This window comes from Tetrao urogallus, assembly GCF_951394365.1.
Source record: "Tetrao urogallus genome assembly, chromosome: 14".
Classification (NCBI taxonomy): domain Eukaryota; kingdom Metazoa; phylum Chordata; class Aves; order Galliformes; family Phasianidae; genus Tetrao; species Tetrao urogallus.
In genome coordinates, this window is record NC_136827.1 from 16,878,456 (window position 1) to 16,893,478 (window position 15,023).

Sequence of the window (15,023 nt, forward strand, 5' to 3'; positions counted from 1 at the left end):
GTAAATGCAATGACAGTACCTGCAACAACAAGATTGCTTGCTGCTAGTTGATTCAGTCAAGCATTTCTGTATTTCAGACTGCATTCTTGGTAGCAGAAAAAAAAATAGAACAAAAATGAAGGTGTTTTTTTTTTTTAATGTGAAAGTTTTGTTGGAAATAGAAGTACTTTAAAAGGGTGCAAACACCATTTTCCAACTACCAAGGTTACGTTCAAATATTTGCACATGCAAAAATCAACCGTAGCACTCAGATTACAGCTTCTGAGCAGGAGAACTGAGCTGAACCAGGAGAGGTCCGAGCAGAGCGCTCAGCACGGCGTGGGGTGACTGCCCTGACGTGGAGAAACAGGCCAGGGCCTGGCAGAAAGTGATGGGGAGACACAGGCCACAGGGCTAACAGAAAGTAACGCTTCAACCTCATCTGATAGATGACACTGACATCTACACTTACAAAACTCTCAGCACCCCACCTACAGAAATGCACAGCCACCAACAGTGCTGGCCTTCTGCAACTGCTGCGAGCTGCTTTCTGGATGGAGATTTCCCTGCAGGTGCACAAGAAAGGTTCAGATGTTGTACTGAGGGAGGGAATTCAGTGGGAAAAGTTTGGTGGATGGTTGGACTGGGTGACCTCGGGGGTCATTTCCAACCTTGGTGGCTCCGCAATTCTATGACAGTGCCAGATGGATCCGCTCTGATGGGTATTACAGGAAGCAGGTCATACTTAAAAAAAATACATCAGAATATGTGCGTGTGATTACGTGGAGAAGGTAATCAGTCAAAGACAGATCACAAGACAAAAATATCTAATATTCACTACCATTCATCTGGCAACCTTCTGTAATTAACAGTGTTTTTCCTAATGTTTGCAGGCAGTCCACAAGATGATAAATGATCTAACTTCAAATGTTGTTCTTATTCAAGAATCGTACACAGAACTTACAAAATATGCATCGCATTATAAACAGTTAACGATGGCAGTTAATCTTGTAAGAATACGGAGAATGAATAGAGCCAATTAAGATAATGAGGAAATGTGCAAAATCTGAAAATTGGTCCCTTAAACAGGCTTAAGATGCAGGCAGCTTTTCATTTGCAATGCTAGTTTCCAGTGGATCATGCCTCCATCTAACAAGAAAACATTGTGTCACCATGAATCATTATTAAAGTCTGAATTCAAGTTGATTTTATTTAATTTCATTAGGCATTTGGCATCTAAAGAGCTCATTACAGCACTGCTTCCTGAAGACGTTTAAATGGATAGCAGTCAGTAGATTATTAAATAGCAAAACTCGGTAGGTCTGAACAGCTTCAAAGCAGGCTTCTGGCTTTGGAGACTGCAGTGACCACTATTAACCACTATTCACTGCTGCTAAAACAGAAGCAAATTATTTCAAGCTTATTTCTAACTTACTAGGTCAAATCCCAAAAGTTTTGCTCAAAAGCTCCCCAGGAAAAGGCTGCCTTGACAACCTCAGCTCAAGGATTCTGCACTGCCAGGCTGTGGGCTGGGGGACACTTAGCAGAAGTACATACAAATTAAACATGCCCACAAAGAACCGTCTTGGTAATTTTAAACAAGTGTAAAAACAGGATAATAATAATAGCCCCTATTAATAAAATTATTAGGCAGAAGCTCGCTATGTTCACAGAGGGCATGTGATAACCTGAAGGATTCATCTCTTTAGGGGAACCGTCCAGAGGAGATTGCAAACACAGAACCCAGTGGTGTCAGTTTTATTTCAGAATGCCAGCAGCCTGCAGGCTGTCCCACAGTGATGCAAAACACTGTGGAAGTGCTGTTGCCAATTTGGTTTTGGAAGCAGGTAATGGCAGAGACTAGAAGAGAAGGGGAGAAAAACATCTGTCTTTGTTCTGTCAGATAGAAACAGATCTTCAGCTCTCCTGTGGCCCCAGCCCCTTCCCAGAGACACCATGGGATGCTACACGTTATGGCCACGGATGTGATTTTGCACTTGTCTTCTGTAAGGCAACTGCTAAGTGTTTTCAGGCAGGAGCCAAACAGCAAGAACATTTCCAAATTCCCCATGTAATCACAAAGCTACAAGGCTTGAGAGAAAATGAACATCTTGAGTTCCTGTCCAGAACTGGAACGCTCAAAGGCCTATTCCCAGTCAACAAGAAACTACAGACACGGTGACAGGTCAGAGAACAGAACCACCTGAATGCAGACCCAGATAAGCCAGCACCACAGCACCAGCCTATAAAAGGGAAGGCTCCACTGCAAAAGCCCGAGCTCTGGTGTAGCTCAAGTACGGCCAGTCCTTCCCTCTGAGGGCTCTGTAGAACATCACACGTGAAGACAGACGTTCAAACCCCCCCCGACTGCGCTCTGTAATTCACACACACCTGGTATTGCCTTTGCCCACTTGACCGCAGCTACCACTTGCCGTCCTCCCAGCATGTTGAGGGTTGACAGGATGCGCCAGCTGGAGTCGGGCAGCGTGCTGTCGTAGCCGGAGTACAGCACCTCGGGCTCGATCACCTCCAGCAGCGACACCAGGGTGGGTGTGAGCTGCGGCAGCGACGCGGGAACCACGCTCTTATTTCCAGCAGCTTCGGCGGCATCCCTGGTGCCCGTGGCAGTGGCCTGCTGGATGCCTTTTATCTTCTTCTTCGTCTTGCGGGCTAGGAAAGATTGAATAACTGCTGTGAGGTGGCGGGAAGTGACCACGTGCTGTTACACCCACAGCACAGGGAATGCTGCTTTCTTCTTCCTTCATTTGTAGATCGGACGATTGAAACTTCAAGGACTTTTCTTTTTCATAAGCTGCAAATAATTCCACTTCAATACTTACCAAACTTCCTGTGAAAACCTGTTTATTTCACATTTTTATCAAATAGACATTAATGTCTATGTCCCCAAATTCTCTATAATGTCTGCAAGGGGGACACAGACGAGGCCTGGCCCCAACCTTTACACACAGAGCAGCACGGCTCCATGTGACAGAACAGCACCTGTTTGGAAAAGACTTGCAGGAGTGGGCATGCTGTCATTTCCTCGGTATATTAAGTACAGAAGCCACACGGAGGGAAGGAAAGAAATATACTGCATGGGTTAGAAGTGACTCGGTCTCTCGAGCCAGGGAAAACATTTTTTGAAACGCTGGGCAGGAGGAGATTTTTCTCTTGCCAGCTTCTTTGCATGTAAATCACTGCTGTATAATTAAACCATTGCGTTCATAAGCCAAATAAATAAAACGTCACACAGAGATGTTAACCATAAACTAGAAGCTGAAGCAACAGTTGTCAATAAAGGGATCTCCTGTCCGGCCTCTCCTGGAGGCTGAACTCAATGCACCATTTGGCTGAGACCAGAATGAAACCTAATTCTTTCTCTTTCTATCAATTAATTGATGGATTTTTCTTCTGCAACTTCAGAGATAAGCCAATAGCACAGAAAAACATTGCATAAAGTGCTTTCATGTTTGTTAAGTTTCTGCTGATCCAATCAGTGTCTCTACTGGCCAGAAGTCCACTGACTGTAGCTTAACAGAATGCAATGTCCCCTTCCCAACCCCACTTCTCCCACTGGCTGTGAGAAAGTCTTCAGAATCCCTGTAAGGATAAGAAATTCCCTGTGGACTTTGCGTAAATTGAATTTTTGCAAAAGCTTAAATACTGTCCACATCTGCTGAGACTTCTGTGGCAGAACAGCAATAACGAGCTCTTTGGAGCAAAGGGCTTCGTTCTGTTGCTATTATCATTACTTTTATGCATTACACATACACACACACTTGCCATCATCCTTGTTCTCAAAAGCAAATGAACTGCTTTTTTAAATGAACATAAATTTACATGCACATGCCTACAGGTGAATGCAGACACCTAGGGCGGAACACTTACAGACCAGAAAGTCTGGTAAAATTGCAATCAAAGAAATATCTGATAAGATAAAGTATTGTGCAAGAATTTTATTAAGCTGCACTACTAAACCTGACGTAGATATATTGTTGTAACTCACAAAAAAGGAAGGTTTACACTTTCAAATACAAAAACACCACAAATTAAAAACCAGCTCCTTAAGGCAAAATGCAAAAGATAAACCCTACAGATAAAGTTGGCACAGAAATAAGCCCCAGCATCCAAAAAGCTCTGCTGAAAGAGAACAGAGCAGCTGCAGTGCAGGGCGGTGTGGCTGTGCCGGCTCTGTGCTGCCCACCAGCAGTGCCCACTGTGGACACTGCAGTCCAGCAGCCCGGCATTAAAGGATTCCCAAGCTGCCCACAGCTGGGTTGAAAGTCCCAACGCAGCTGAAAAGATGGGGATTGTCGTGGGATGTTACAGAGGCAGTGAATGAGGTCCGTCCCACCTCACAGAAGGGCCTCTCCTCCGGGACAACTGGACACAACTGCAAGGTCCCAGCTGCACGACGGGGACGACCCCATCTCATGGAGGGACCCCTGCACCAGGGCAGGGTAACACAGCAACCACACAGCGCCGCGGGCAGAAGGAGGGCTCTGCCACGGAGGGCATGCGCAGCCGAGCTGTGTGATGCCAGACTGCCACGTGCCAAACCCCACAGCAGCTCAACAGCCCCTTAACAAACGCTGAGGAGGAGCACACAGGCACAAACCCAGCCAGAATGGAAGAAAAGCTCTGGAAGCAAAAGTTCAGTGGTAAAGAGAATGTGAGGATCGAGACCTTCGTGGAAACGCCGTCTCGCAGCAATACATGGAATGCTCTCACTGCTGCACAGAAGGTGAAACGCCATCATAAGCGGAAGAGGCTGCACACCTCACTTCTAGAGGATCTAGAAAGGCAACATCCACTGCACTTGCAGAACAGGGCAATTAATATTATGAGAAATAAGAAGAGATCCTACAAAAAACTTGAAACGGTTTCAAAATGAAGACAACAGAAAATAACATAAGTTGCCCAGAGTTTAACTATAAAATGCAGTATGAAAAGCCAAAAAAGGTTTTGTGATGACTTATTACGGGCACAAAACCTAATGACAAATCGTTTCTTCAAATGCATCAGAAAGAAAAAGGGTGCCAAGCAATGGCTAGGGTCAATTAGTGACGGAAGGAAACGAGAATTCAGTGAAATAAAGCCTGTAAGAAAGAATTACATTATTCTGTAGAATAATTTCTACAGTTTCTGGTGCCTGAAGTTTGACAGCTGCGCATTTTCCCAATGCCCCCAGCTCAAAAAAAAACCATGTAGCACAAAAACATTCCAGAAAAGGGAGCTAAGAAGTGTCAAATGTATGACTGATAAGGCAAGCGAGAGAATGATTCAGCAGCATGGCTTTGGTGTACAAGAAACCATCTTGCCTCCGCACTGTCATGCACTTCATACTGTGCTCCAGACTTCTACTGTTTCTTTTGTACCAGCAATTCACCAGCCATTCAGACCCACCTGATAACCCACTGTTTTCACAGAGCTTTCTCTTTCTCCTTCTCACACTACCTTGGGATCTAACAATTTCAGCTTTGCTCAGTTTCCAGGCCTCTCTTCCCTCAGCCATGAAAGCAATTTTCTCTCTTTTCTTTCCTTTTTGCCTTCCCAACCTATGTAACAATACCATCTTGCAGAAATTCGCTCCTCTCCAGCAGTCTCTGTGCCAAACCTCAGGGAAGGAAACCTCCCTTTGGCTGTGCCATGACTTTACTGGCTCCCAGCCTTCCCAGTCGGCCACCCAGCCTCATAGCTCTGACACTGCTGGGAGCCCATTGAGTGCTCTGCTGCCCTGCACACAGCTGCATGCCCTGCACAGACACCATCGACAGCCTGCAGACTGTGGCTGTCAGGCTACATGCACGCTCCTCCTGCATACAGACCCCACTGATACATAGACAAACCACAGAGTCCCCTCCTGAGGATGGAATTTATGTGCAAGTGTGGCATGGGGGAAAGCATTTCTGCCTGCTGGGTCCTCTCCTTTTGCTCAGAAGGATGGGCAGCAGCCAGCAGCATGGCAGGAACACAGGCTGTTCATGGTGGAGAGGGGCAGAAGAACAGCAGGAAAGGACGTGCTAACGAGGGCCCCACCTCTAACACAATCCACCACTTACATTTTACTGAAGGATATTTTCACTGAAATGAAGAAAATGTTCATATCGATATACATTTCTGACATTTTTACTTTATCTGCCAACTTTGATGATGCAAGTTATCACCACAATAACTATGCTTGTAAATACTGCATTTATCTCTACGGCTCAAGGAGAAATATCAAAGAGGAAGCAGTAAAAAAGTTTTATGCCTTTTTAGGGCCGTTGCTAAATCTCCAGCTCATGCGGTCTCCGGTTTCTCATCAGCCATCCACCACTGAGCACAGAACAAACACGCACCAACACATTTCTGTTTCTTTAGTACATTATCTTTTCTAGAGAGACTCTATCAGACATTTAAGAACAAGAACCCGCAGCATGAATAAAAGTAATTGCCTTTTCTTCAGCTTGAAGATGCAAGGCCCACTCCAATTTTAGCTACACGCCCGGGCATTCCCTCCCATTTGTGGTTTTCAGCATCAAGTCACTTTCCCAAGTAAGAATAGGCAGGCACGGCACTTCCCTACAAGACCTCTGCTGGAGTTCTGCTGTCTCAGATTCACCGAAAAAGCAACAAGATCTATGTGCTGACAGGAAGAAAAAATAACCCCGTTTCACATGCATGACTCACTTCTGCTGTGCATAACAGGGAGATAAAGCAACTGAGTGGGGACAGGAAAGCACGGGAGAAATTTTAGCACTGAAAATCTCACTTTCATGAAAACGCTGCTACGCACCACAGAACGCAGCACTTCTATCACGCTGAAGTGCTGCTGCTTCAGCTTCGGGACCTTCACCAGATGAGAAATAAAAGCAGGATGGGACGCTGAGGATTACCTTCGAGGTTCATGCCTGCCTGGAGGCATTTCCGATAGCGGCACGCCGGGCAGTTCTTCCGCCGGATTTTGTCAATAATGCAGTCGTTCCTTCCAGCGCAGAGATAGTTGTGCTGCCCTGCATTCACAGAAACACACAGAGTCACCACCAACCTTGCAACCAGATGAAGTCATTCTGTCTCTGCAGCACCAAGGGACTGCGGGACGTCCCTGCCGCCACACTCCTTTTATTGCAAAACAAAATCAGTACCCAGATGATTCCCAGCAAGTACAAATCCAGCACTCTTCTGCCATTCAGACACCGATGCCAACACGCTTAGGAGAAATCCTGTTTTCTGTTTGGTAAGGTTGAGCAAGTTCTATTTTTACAACCCCTTTTCTCTTACATTTCTCCAAGCTAGGAGAAAGCTCTAAGCCTCCATGGCATGTTTACAATTCCCCTGAATGATTTCACATGAGATATAAATAACATTCACAAACACATTTGGAAAGTATACATTTCAACATCTCTCCTGACATATAGAAATAGCTGCCACCGCTCTAGAAGCTGAGAAGCCCTTGTTCCATTCAGAAGCAGACAACCAAGCACTCTGACATCTCCACGGCCGCTCAGATTCACACCAAAAATTTGGCCCCAGGAATGTGGTGACCTGAAGGACACCTATTAAAACGAGTGCATTGCTTTGCTGTTAACAGAAGGGAAACAGTGGAGAACGATATCAAGAACGACATCTGTTCCTAATGATTTGAGTTATATGAACAATTGTATAACGACAGGTTCCTTTAGAGAAAGGCACTGCTAAGAGATCCGTCCTTCTCCCAGACAGGGAACAAGAAACAGAAGTGGTGGTGGAACAAAGCTGCAGCCCAGGCTCTTACGCTGCATTTCAGTGTCCCGATGGATAACAGCAAGAGGAACAAAAGTATCTTCCAAATATTCAGTTACTAACAATGGAATCTAGGAGTCTTCTTAGAGAAACAGACGTGATTAAGGAATTAGTTTGAAATCAACTGTGAAAATTTCAGGTATGCAGAGTCCATCCTGTGGCCTTTGTCAAACTTCTGGAGTTCCATCCCCATGTACTATTTGGATTTCTTGTATCTACTGCTTAGCCATTATTGTCTTTCTTTTCATATTGTTTTTCATATGGAAATCACATTATTTCTCTGGATAACAGTATAGTAAAGCTCTTCTGTCACATTAGCATTTGGTGAAAAATGAGATCTTTCCACCTCCTGCTTCCCACAGTCAGAGCACTGCCCTGCAGACACGCCAGCCAAACGGAGACATTTCAGTTACCTTTGCTGCTTAAAAAAAATGAAGACACTTAAAGAACACACTGGTGAAATCTGGTAGCCAGCAAACTGAGATGCTTCCAAGAGAATTTACTGCAGATGTTGGCATTTTGCAGAGCATCCAGACAACACTGCCGCTCCGCACCGCACCACTTGGGCACAAGCATGCCCCTGGGCTCTGATGGGTTGTGATGATCAGAGGAATGAAGGATTCTTTGGAACAGATTGGGAGTGGAAAGGGCTGGAGAACAAGCACAATCTGGAGCACTGCAGGAGGCAGGGGTGTTGGAAGGGATTTAACACAGAAGGGAGGTGTGAGAATCTGAAGCAAGATGAAAGCGGGGGTGGGAGGAGGGAAGAAGATGTGGGCTGGCAGGAGAGGTGGAAACAGGAGAGAGGTGTGGGGCTGGGCCTGCAGAAACAGCCAGAAGGGCTCCGAGGCACCGTGAAAATAAGAACTAGAACAAGACAGCTTTTGCTATCCTGGATTCCTGAAGAAAGGATCTTTGTTTGTGTGAGAATGGCTATAAATACAGAACAGTTGACCCACCTTCATCCTCCCTCTTTTTCTCTAGTTCTACAGTTTGCTGAACGAGATACACCTCATATTCACCTGGACACTGAAACTTCCAGTTTCTGTAATCATTTCCATCGCAGTGTATATGACTGCAGACAAAGGTGCAGAAGGAGTGTTTCCAGGCTTACAGCTCGGTGACAAATGCAGTTTGCTGGATCTGTACACTAACAGATGCTTGGCAGATATTAATGAAAGCAATTGTGCAGAAATAAATTCTTTCTACATATATTCCTAAAGAGAAAAATTCCCGTAAGAGCTAAAACCAAGTTTTTTGTTCCTTAAGGTAATATTAAAACTCACAGATCCTTTAAGAGCTCCTGAAAACATCCATAATATCGAATCTTAAGGATGACGATTGGGACAATCTGTGGAACAATAAGAGAATGAAAGTGCAGGTAAACCTTTAGGAGTGCGTTGCAGTTTTACAGCTCCAACGCTGCTTTACATATTTAACTCCAACACAGTTGGTACAAGATGTGCAAAGTCACATCACCAATCACAGCAATCACCGGACCGATTTCTTCATGTATCAATGCTTCCTTCCCTGGTTAAGGCTGTGGAACAGGCAGAACTGTCGCTGTGACACACTCAGCTGCCACACAGAGCTGCTTCTGGGGGATATCCAGTGCCCTTCTCCAAGCTACAGATGATTATTCATCCCAGCCAGGAGCCTGGCTGCAGACAGGAGCACATCTCAGACAGGACAAGCCGAGAGCCAAGGACAGCCCGGCGCTCTGTACTGGAGCTGGTTCTCATGGTACTTCAGAAGCAGCTTCAGCGTGCCACGGACACGACATCCTTCCCCACAAAGGGCAGCAGCACAGCCTGCGAACATCCTCGGATCCTCTGAGAGAGGCTCTGCGCTTCCACGCCGTTTCCCATTGCGTCATTACATTTCCTATTGCTTTGGGTGAGCTGGGAGCACAGGGCCAGTCCTTCTTCTAAGGACAGAATGCCGATGCATCTTTGTGAAACACAGCCTTCCCCCTTCTCAAGTGAAATCCAGCTTGCAAAAACGTTAGCAAAACATGACAGCGTGACTCACTTCATCACACCCAGTAAGGACTGCCCGAAACAGGCACGGGACGGGAAGCCCTGCGTGAGGGATTTCCTGTATTGTGTAACGGCGGTGCAGGAACCACTGCTGCCCTTTCAGCGCACAGCGATGCGCTCTGTGCTCCTTCTGTCTCTGATGCTGATATTGCAGTGAGCAGTTGGGCGCTCAGCACAGAGCAGCCGCTCCGCTGCACCGCCCTGGACTCCCATTCCATGCTCCATCACCGCCGTGTCCTTCCTGTGCTTACAGAGAAATCCCAACGACCCCGACCCACACATCCCTGTAAATTACCCTGCGTACACCATACATGTTACACACGTGTAACGTAACCAACACTGCTGACAGGAAACACTGTGAAACTCTCCCAACCTTGCAGAAGCGCTACCCAATTTCACACACATCATCATGCACAGATCAATGAGTATGAAACTCAGAACCACAGACTGCAAACTCAATGCACGCAGATACGTCTGTATATAATTAGGAGAAATAAACAAAAACCACACTGAAAGAAAATGAAGGAAACAAAAAGCAAAGATAACAACGCACCTTTTTATCTGGAGTGAATGGGAGCGTTTTATAAACGTAAAGAGAATCCATGCTACAGAAAATCACACCATTATCAATGTTATTTTTACTACGAAAGGAACAGCGATAGCAGGGCTGGTTCCCAAGGAGGATTCGAGCAATAATGGGCTCCAGCAGGAGAGAACGGCCAGGCTCTGGCCGGTCACATATGGAATTGGACCTTACAGCTTTGATGAATGCGTTGTCTAAAACAAGACTTACCTTCCACAGCTCTTTTGAAGAACACTTTGCAGCTGCCACAAGTAAGAACACCATAATGACACCCAGAGGCCTCGTCAGAGCACACGAGGCAGAGCTTGGGAGGTGGTCCCGTAGTCGCTGAGGTTGTGGATGGAGAAGAGCTTACATCTGATCTCAGTCCAGGGCTGGGAAAAAAGGCATGAAAATATGAATTAAGATCTGTGGCCTTTTGGCAAACATAATATGATGGTGAGAAATGGGCTGCCTTGTCCTTTATCCTCACAGCTCCGTGCACCAGACCCAGAAACAGTTAACCAGCGATCTCTGTGAGTCGTAAGGAAAGCTGTACGGATTGCTTTGCTGCCTATTTGACTGCGTCAAGATCACTTCCCTTACCCATCTCTGAAGCCAAGTTTCCTGTGCAGTGATCCTAGTCTATAAAATCGACTCCTACAGCATGCTCTCATTCCATACTGCTTTCATTATGGCTGCGTTCCCCGCAGTCTGCATTAAGTCCTTGCCTTCCACTGCCAGCATCGGGTTTTGTATCAGGACACTTCTGTGCAAGAAACTGCAAATTAAGTCACACGTTTATAGTAATAAAAGATCCTCTCACCCCAGCATTTCAGGAAAGTAATAGCATTTCTTAATTTGAGGATGTGGTATTCCTGTGCAAACACCCAGTCCACTGACAAAGGGTTACTTCTTAAACCAAGAACTGTTGCTGGGACAGCACACAGCCCATCACAGCCACCTCTGAGCTGCTCCTACCCATAAGGGCTGAACCAGCAGCAGCTCTGCCAACCTTCAGGGGCCGATTATTCAGCACAGAGCCCAGTGCCTCGCCTGCTTCAGGCTGCCACCTGAACTCCTTACAGCCTGCACAGCACGTTTTGCTGAGTTGAGTATCACAAAAGTTTTAATCTTTTAGATGAGATTTCTATACTGCATGCTTGGCTTCCAGCGATTCTAAAATTTGGTGCAGTAGGGCTCCAGCAATCTTTTAGATGAGAACAGAAAAATGACTCTGATTTTGAGACCCTGGTGCCTCTATTCAGAAAAATCCCAGAAAACTCTCATTCCCCGAAGCAGACTTCAAATTTCAGAACATGGACTGACTTTTTAACAGAATATTCCTTTTCCCCCCCTCAAGGAAACCCGACTAGATTTGGTCATATGCGTAAAAAACATTCAAACATTCAGAAAAAAATTAAATTTCAGAGCAATCGAAAACCCTTCAGCACCCCGAGGGCTTGAATTTTGAACAAGTCAGCTCTTCACACTGCATCCCCACGGAGGAATTGAGAAATAGACAACAGCCCAGGAGTACGGAGGGGGCTGCATGAGCACGGGGCACAGCAGAGCTGAAGGACAGACAGCAGCGATGGGGACCTGCTGCAGTAACCTGGTACAAAGGCTGGCGAGCAGGAATTCATCTGAACAGAAAGAACAAGAATGGAACAAGGGGTGGAGAGAAGGATTCAGTAAGAAAGGCTGCAGCCGGAGTGAGGCAGAATGAGACAGGCTTGGGGAAAAAGAGAAGACAGCCCACCCAGGAAGCACCAGTCCTCCCCAGAACTTGGAAAAGGACTCAACTCCATCACATTCGTCCTTTGCTCTCAGAAAATACCTGAAATGCAGCAACACTTTCTCTATTCTATTACCCTACAAAGATGACGACAACTATCACCACCATCGCTAGCTAATCCCTCAACTAAAGCTGCACTCATCAGTAGATTACAACGCTGTTAATGACCCACAGGATGGCCTTTCTATGTTTTCTAAATAATTTGTCTTCTCTCAAGGAGCAGAAAAACAAAATATTTAGGTTGCACAATGAAGTGCACAACACCCAAGCAATGGCAGAATGGAATTCACCCCGATTATGCTCATCTGATGTCCTTACAAACACACGTCTTTAATTACACACTCACACTCATTTCTACGAAGCCTGCCTGCCCTCCTCAGCACCGAAGCACTCCAGGAATGCGTCACGTAACAACAGAGGCTGCTGCTTGCTAGGGCCCACTGCCCTGCAGGAGGTGGTTTGCATGAGTGGTGACAGTTTTGCAAGGGAACCGACCTCACAGGTAAGGAAGTCGAGGACTCAAATCTACCTCTGCTTCTTATCACTAAGCTGCATGCGATGACGTTCGATTAGGATAAACCAGAGTTGGCTATGAGCAGCTGCTGGTCGGTCCCCTGTCATAAAGCAGAGCTGGAGCCCAGCTGCTCCTTCACAGGAGGTCAGTGATGGGAGCCGACCCGGGGCTGCACGGCTCACAGCAAACAATTATCAGTGATCAATGCCACAATACTCACTCCATATTAGTTGGGTCCAATTCACACCCTACAGTCTATAAAGCAGATTGCTGCTGGATGAAACAATTTGTGGCTATGTTATTAAAGATTCAGGTCCAGTGGCACCCTTTCTTACACTACAAATCCCAGTTTAAACACTGAAATGTGAATGGAGAGCCTAGAATGTAAGTAAGGCATGCATCACTTGAGAGCTGCAGATCATTCAACATTCCGAAATGAGAAGAGACAGAAGCGTCTTTTTCTATGCATAGTTTTGCAGACAACTAATATAGATCCAAAAAATTGAGCTCTTGTGAATTTATGACAAAAACATTTTCAAGGAATCATCCATGAACTGTCACTGAAATGGTGGCAGTGCCAAGCATATTCTACTGAAAGTTTTCAATCCTCTTTAATGTTTAATTAGGCTCATCTTCTATATTACTATCACAGAAATCGCTACATGATAAAGACAACAGATAGATACTAAATAGAATCAAATAGAACAGAACTAAAAACAAACGATGGTATCAATTAATAAAGCAGTTGCCAACAATCTAATCTGGGTTTCTGGCATATCTTTTCCAGCTTGGCTCTATCAGATAAGGCCAGTATTTACTAATAAAGGAGGAAAGTGTCGAATGCTGACAGTCCCTCCTCGCCTCCTGCTTGCCCCAGGTGCAGCAGCAGAGCGATCCCGAGGGCGATCCCAGCCAGGAGCCTCACAGATCTGATCCACAGCCAAAGTGAGCAGCTCATGCGAGGCACAGCCCTGCACCGCAGCAACCTCGCCTGGTGTTCAATACAAATCTTTTACACACAAAGTCACAGGAAGAAGGAGACACAACAAAACTGCTTCCCAAGGGGTTGTGTCCCTCAAGAAGTGAGGATTCACACCCCATAACATAACCATTATTGTTATCCTTCGGTGATTTGCAGTAGTGTTTCAGAACTCAACCAAACCCTAACAAACTGCGACTCTGACCCAAAGGGAAGAAAACATAAACAGGTCCAAATGGGAGAGGAAAGCATTCTGAAACGCAATGGTTCCAAGTTCATAAATGAGTTACTTTTATTCTCGGAGGCAATGTGTTAGCTGAGAAAGGGGACTGAGGCCCACTCCCATACCTTTCACAAGTTATTCACACCTAAACAAGTTTTATTTGCACAGATATTTGTTTATAATTTCTCACTGAGGAGACACGAAGGGAAATGAGAAGACTTAAAGAAGATGCAGCTCCAGTAAGCAGGCCTGTACAAACCACGCTGTTTATCTAAGTCCATTCCTTTGTTAATCATTTACCAGAGACTTTCAAACCCAGCTCAAGGTTCAAACTTTAGTGAAGATGGGTGTGGTGAAGTTCATGGCGTTTGACATTCGTATTCCCTGGGGACCCGTCCCACTGCGCGCCCCATCCCAGCCCAGAGGAGCAGAGCCCACAGCACCAGGTGGGAAAGCAGAGCTGTGAGTCAGGAAGGCAAACAAGAACGTCTCCCAGCCAGGCTGTCAGCGCCGGGCCATCAGACACGGCCCGACACGAAGCTGGCAGCCCTGTCACCAGCCATCAGTCGGGGCACAAAGCTGTGGCTCTCCTATGAGCGCGTCCCATCAGTGCAGCTGCGGGCAGCAGTGGCAACATTTGCTCTCTCCACACCTCTGCCTTCTTCTGATACACGCAGAACAAGCACGCTTCCACACGTGGTAACCATGCTGACTGTACTGTTGTTTTAAACCTTCCTGCACTGCACATCAGCCACAACAGCACCTCCAGCTGCATCGGGTGAGCGCAGCAGCACTGCCAACAGCCTGAGTGCCCCGAGGGGAACGGGGCCAGGTACCCACAGGAGGAACAGCTCGGGAGGGCTGCGGGGCAGCTGCCAGCTCGACAGTTTGCACCTTTTCAAATACCTGACCCTGGAGAGAACTTCAGAGGCAGCACCACCTCGTACCAGGTTTTTTCAGACATACACACAACAAAGCCATTCCCTGGTGCTATTGCAGACTGCAGCACCACTGCAGACAGCTCCTGAAACATTCCTTTTGTGTCCAAATGCCAACTGAGGCAAGAAATGGATGAAACATTCGTCATCGGTTGGAGAAAGAGGCTCCAAGATTGACTAAATGTCAGCCTTCTGAGCCTGAAGCATTGTAAATGAGTCCACTTATT

At 46.2% G+C, this 15,023-nt stretch overlaps 1 protein-coding gene across 1 annotated transcript in view; it reads right to left on the reverse strand.

Moving 5' to 3' along the window:
* NR3C1 (nuclear receptor subfamily 3 group C member 1) overlaps positions 1-15,023 on the reverse strand; it is a gene marked incomplete at both ends in the record, with an annotated part of 49,745 nt that overhangs the window by 8,029 nt on the left and 26,693 nt on the right. Inside the window, 3 exons of the mRNA XM_079542397.1 lie at positions 2,371-2,649; positions 6,858-6,974; positions 10,576-10,739. Coding sequence (XP_079398523.1) covers positions 2,371-2,649; positions 6,858-6,974; positions 10,576-10,739 — 560 coding nt within the window. The remainder of the gene's footprint in view (positions 1-2,370; positions 2,650-6,857; positions 6,975-10,575; positions 10,740-15,023) is intronic.